This window comes from Cotesia glomerata, linkage group LG4 (genome assembly GCF_020080835.1).
Source record: "Cotesia glomerata isolate CgM1 linkage group LG4, MPM_Cglom_v2.3, whole genome shotgun sequence".
Taxonomy (NCBI): domain Eukaryota; kingdom Metazoa; phylum Arthropoda; class Insecta; order Hymenoptera; family Braconidae; genus Cotesia; species Cotesia glomerata.
The window spans coordinates 18,444,251-18,450,261 of record NC_058161.1 but is presented as its reverse complement, the minus strand read 5'-3'; the positions used below and the strand labels follow the sequence as shown (position 1 = coordinate 18,450,261).

General features: G+C 31.0%; 1 protein-coding gene across 1 annotated transcript; it reads left to right on the top strand.

Annotated features, from left to right (window-relative positions):
- Nucleotides 1-2,429: 2,429 nt before the first annotated feature.
- On the top strand, nucleotides 2,430-3,827 carry LOC123263913. Its single transcript, XM_044726959.1, has 4 exons — nucleotides 2,430-2,567; nucleotides 2,682-2,902; nucleotides 2,964-3,410; nucleotides 3,470-3,827. The coding sequence occupies exons 1-4, from the start codon at nucleotides 2,430-2,432 to the stop codon at nucleotides 3,825-3,827; spliced, it is 1,164 nt and encodes a 387-aa protein (XP_044582894.1).
- Nucleotides 3,828-6,011: the final 2,184 nt, after the last annotated feature.

The window sequence follows — 6,011 nt, the reverse complement described above, 5'->3', positions numbered from 1 at the left end:
GCTAAACATCACATGCCAGCTAAGTGGTATTTTCAACAAGACAATGATCCCAAACACAGATCAAAGCATATTAGTGACTTATTAAATCGTGAAAAAGTTAAAGTTCTTGAGTGGCCAAGTCAAAGTCCCGACTTGAATCCGATAGAAAATCTCTGGGAAGAATTGAAACGTAGTGTAAAAACCCAAAATTATTCAAACAAAAACGCTTTGTTTGAAACTCTAAAAAATGAGTGGGATCAAATTCCAATAAGTCGATTACAAAAATTAATCGACTCAATGCCGGAGCGATGCAAGGCTGTCATAAAGGCCAAGGGATATGCTACTAAATACTAATATATTTATTGCTGTAAATTATAATTATGCGTTAAATTAGTTTTTTTTCAAAAATGTCAAAATACTTTTGAGCCACCATTTTCCTAATATTTTAAAAATTAAACTTTCTTTTATTACGAATAAGAACCTCTTTGACACTATTCTGTAGTTTATTCAAAAGGTGTTAAAAAAATAAATAAATGATTATTGTGTTTCATATTTATTTTTAATTAAACCATTAAATATATTTGTCAAAATACTTTTGAGCGCTACTGTATATTGCGGATATCACTATGTCACTATGGGTGTGAACACTATACTGTATGGTTTAGAAGATTTTGATTCGATATAAAAATCGTCAGCATAGATGATTTGGCTATGGTGGGAATAGTAACATCAACAATAGTTATAGCTGATACGCCAATGTCACTATGGGCGTCAGACCCATAGTGACTGGCGACATTTACGATGCTCCTGGCAGAACAGTCTATCCGTTATTGTTATATCTCTTATGCTGATATTATGAGAGTAGTAACAAAATTAGTTTAATTAATTGAATGGGTTATGCACTGATAGAAGGATTTATTAACTGTTAATAATTTAATTTATTTGAAGACAATTATTTAATTTATTAAATTTTAATAAATATTTTTTAACATTAAATAAATATCTATTTGGGTGGAAAGTACATTTGTTAATAGTTAATAAGTATTTATTAATAGTTAAGAAATATTTATTAACAATTAGTAAATATTTTGTAGAGTGAATTTGTTTCGCTTGCAATTTGCAATGTCATATGATATAAAGAAAAGATGGCTTACAAATAAAAATCATCTTTATAAATTATTTTCATTAATTATATTACATTATAATAACATTTATTATAAAATACCAAATTTTATCATAGCTCATAATTATCTTTTATATTTTTAAATATTAAAAACGTTAATTTATTTAGTGAATTTAATTATTATCATGTATTCCAGCTATAGCGTTATAAAAAGTGTCAAAAGGAAATTGCTATTTTTACTTTTTATTTTAAATAAATATTCGTTAACAGTTAACAAATGTTCATTAACCATTAATAAATATTTTTAACAGTTAATAAATTGTACTAAACAAATTATTTATTAACTGTTAATAAATATTTGTTACCTGTTAACAAATATTTATTAACATTTAATAAATAATTTATAAACTGTTAATAAATATTCATTAAATCATATGATGTTAAAAAATCATTTATTAACAGTTAATAAAGCTTATTAAATAAAAACAAATCCTTCTATCAGTGTGTTCGATGAAAAATATTTAAAAATTTTGTATTAAACTAGTTTAATGTTACAATTAATTTCAAAGTAGTTTTACTAATTTATGAATTTTTATGTCGGTACAGTAGTTGTACCCATGAAATATTGGCCGTAATTCGATAGAATTATTGATTGTCGCGCTAAGTAATATCGCGGGAAAAACTAGTTGCATTGCGACATCTGCGATGCACTATGGGGCTGGCGGCAATGCTGTCACGTCAATCCTCCTACGCGGAAAGAAAATTGTACGAAAAATTACAATGAAAACATCGTTATTTTAGTATAGGACATTGCAGTGCCGGACCAGAACTCAAACATCGTAATTTATACGATGCAACATTGTAAATTTCTATCACCAAATTAAAAAGAAGTGTAGGTCACCGAAAAATAATTCTGTATCATCCAGGAATCGAACCCTGGTGTCCCTCTCCGCCTCAAGTCCAAGGTTTATCCCCTCACGCTATCGGAGGGAATATCTAAAGTTTCTGTTCAGTCACATAATAAGACCCTCTATACAGTAGTTGGTCATCTTTCGGTGGTGGCGTCGCAAACTACTAGACTCTGTCTCTCTTTATTAAAAAACATATAGTATGCGTCCTTATTCACTTGTTTACGGAAAAAAATTTACTAAATAACATCGTAATTTTCAATAATTCAAATTGTATTCTGTAAAAATCGAGATACTGAAAGTCTAGTCCTGGATTACGATGTTACTATAGTAATTTTTCATAGGATTTTTCTCCGTGTATGCGCCCGTGTAATAGACGCAAAGATTTTGGTACCATACAGTATAGTAGATAATCCTATATGCATAGGGCTTATAGCAATGCAATACAACGACATAGGGATATCCGCAATGTATTTCTTTCCGTGTGCCATAGAAAACCCTGCAATGGGATACTTATTGATTGCATCTGGTTGGATCATACGAAAGCATGTGAATTAGTAAGTTTGTTAATACTTTTTGATAGACACCTCCTTGTAACAATTGACATCTCAAATAGTCCAGCATTACGATAGTTGTATTAGAAATTTTTGTGTAATTTTTTTGCTGTGTAGAATGAACACTCGGACAGACGATTTCTGTGGAAGAGGTTTGTTGCCACCAATACTTCTCACCTTCATTGTCCAGGAGAAATAGTTGGACTTTTCTATCTTAAAGTAAACAGGGTTACAACGTGTAACACATGCAGCTGTATATGCGCGGAACAGGAAGGAAATTCGACAGCTATGAGAACTATCAGTCTTATCCCGCAATTGGCCGACATTCACAGAAACATGCAAGTGTAAGCACGAATTTAAAGTGTTTCATTTTTGGTAACGATGTTAAAATTTCATCAGGGTGATGACCGGAGTGCGATTCACTGAAAAGGACCGAATGTTCCATCTCCAAATCGAGCAGGCCGAATTAGGCCCTTTTGGAAAAATTGTTCCAGGAACCGCGGAGTGGAAAGTACTGAGGGACTTTCAGTATGACCCAGCAGGCGAAGGCAGTTTTTCGATGAAGAAAGGAGAAGAGTTCGTTGAATTAACGGAGTTCGTAGACTTTTCTTTTGTGGCTTTCACTCAGCGGACCATCAACCTGGACGAACTCTTTGCTAACCACGGACAAGTTCTTATCGGAGCCCGGTTCTTTTACAATGACGTGGACGATGCCTTCGAGCTGCAGATAAAGTCTTGGCCAGTCGATTTAAAAACCGGTGAGTTGGCGGATGGAAATCTGTCAGATAATAAATGGATTGGATGGAAAAATTCTCAGATGCGCTCAGAAAACTACGACAGGCCTGGGTAAGTTTTCTTTGTGTTCAAGCAAAGAATTAACTGATTGTTGCTATTTATTACTCTAGAAGGAAATTTGAAATCGGAGAAACCGACGAAACTTTGAGAACTGACAAATTGAATGAACCCTGCTCAGTTCCGAATCAAAAACTGCGGATACGAGCGACAGGAATTGACATTGATTTGAGCCAACACACGGTTCCTTATTTGGACCTTCAACCTGTGACCTATTCTACGGCTAAAATTCCTCTGAATGGGCTTGAGATAATTTACAAGGGAGTCGAAGGGTTTGGAGGATTTTTGGGCTTCAGAATATTTGCTTTTGATTTTACTGAGGATTTTAGATGGAAAATGCCCATTAGTTATTACAATAAATATCGACCTTATTTTCACGAAAATTTGATCTTGCAAGATTCGTTTAAATAATTACATCTTAATAAGATTGTAATTAAATTTTAGCTTACTATTTTTTTTTGGCAAAGAAAAAAAGAAAAAAACATGCAATTCTTTTTCTTTACTTTTAATATTTTTGCAAATAAATCTCGTCAATTTGATGGAAATTATTTTCCAGATTTTAACCCTTCGTTGGTCGCGCCATGAGCGAATCGCCGCCTAACAACTACTCAACCTATAGAGATTCGCTATAGTGCGAGCGAGAAACTAAAAAAGACGCGACCAACGAAGGGTTAAAGATAGATTAAGGTTGCACGGACAGTACCCCGTAAGTCATAATAGAATCTAAATTTTTTTTTCATTAAAATTAAAAATTTGAATACGAAAATTCATTACTATAATTTAACCGTTACCTTACATTATTATTAATTGAAATAATTAAATAATTTCATTCACAAAAACAATAAATAGTCAACTTTTGACTCAAGTATTTTTTCACAAAACTCAGACCTGGCAACACCGCGCATAACAGCTGTTTATATTTTTCTAGCTGTGTAGTGTTGAGTTGAAAAACATAACCCATAAATATACACAGAAATTATTAAAATTCAAAATTTGCGCGTTCTGTTCTGTGCAATGTTGCCAGACTGCGCTGAATCACGTGGTTTATTTATTTTTAAATATGTCGGCCTGAAATTTTCGTGAATTTCTCATCTTTTGCATCAAAATATCTTTAAAAGCTTTCGTCAGAAAATTTTCATTTTATTTTTGACGTATTCTACGAAAGTTGATTGACTGAAATACAAGTTTTTTGTTTTTTAATCTTCCTATGAGGTAGTCAAATAAATCGATATATGTGCAATCCGCCAATAGTCTCTATAGGCTAGATGTTAAATTTCAATTTTTTAATTATCTATTAAAAGATAACCTTTCGTCAGATCTAATCCAAAAAATTAATTTAGACGTATGAGATAGCAATTGATAACATATCAAAAAATTAGCTTTTGATATTCACAAGTGCATTAGTGTCCAAACAACCTTAATATATTAAATTTACATTACATTGAAGTTCACCTAATTTCCTTTAATTTTGTTAATGTTTTGTTAAATTTAAGTTGATGATTATTGCACGCCTCATAGCGTGAAGCGCGTGAGGTTGTGCTTTATACTCGACTCGTCAAGGTCAAGCAATTTTGTGATTTTTAAATGTCTCTATCACAACCATATTACACTTATACAATAATATAAGTAGATGTACACCGAGAAAACACTTAAATTAAACCATCTTTTACTTTCTAAAATCATTTCATATAGCTATTTTGAAAAAAATTTTACGTGGACGTCCGGATGTCACCCCATTTTGGATGTACCAACGATTACTCCCGAACAAATTGATATTTCAAGACCGGACTTTTTTTATTAGTTTTAGAATGCGATTAACTGGGTCCGCATTTCATATCAGTAGCCTAGTTTACGTATTTTTTTTTTAAATTGAATTTTTATTAAAATTCATTACGGTACAATCGTACAAAGACAAACAAATTTTTCTTATTTGTCACGTGAAAACTATGGCGCCACTTGATCAAGCTAGATTTTTTTAGATTGCGTGCGCATATGACAAAAAAAAAGGGCGCTGATATTTAAAAAAAAAAAAAATACTCTGTAAGAAATTACTTAATTATAATTTTTTTTTTTTTTTTTTTAATCAATTACACAATTTTTTTTTCTTAAAAAATGGATGAGCGTTATGAGGCGTGCACTTTTGGATTTTCCAAACTTTTTTGACTTCTTGTTGAGTAAAATCTACCAAAAAGTCGACATTTTTTTTGTGACGATTGGGTTATTAAGATTGTTGTTAAATTTTTGACTTACTGCCTTTCATTTTTGGCAATGAAAAAAAGAAAAAAATATGCAATTCTTTTTTTTTTATTTTTTCGCTGTATTTTTTATATTTTTGAGAATAAATTAAAAATTCTTCAGTACTAATTATAGCTTTTTTCATCAATTTTGAGCTTAAAATAAATAAAAATTTTTTCTAATAATAAAATAAATGAAAATTTATTAAAAAAAAAATCTTTCTTTACTAATTAAAATTCGATAATTTTTAAAAAATAAGCGCGCTCTTATTTGAATTTTCCCGCGTGATTAAATAATTTTCAGTTGATAACTTACCGGTCCAAAAATTAAGAGTGTTTTTGACTTTTTTCAGAGAATTAA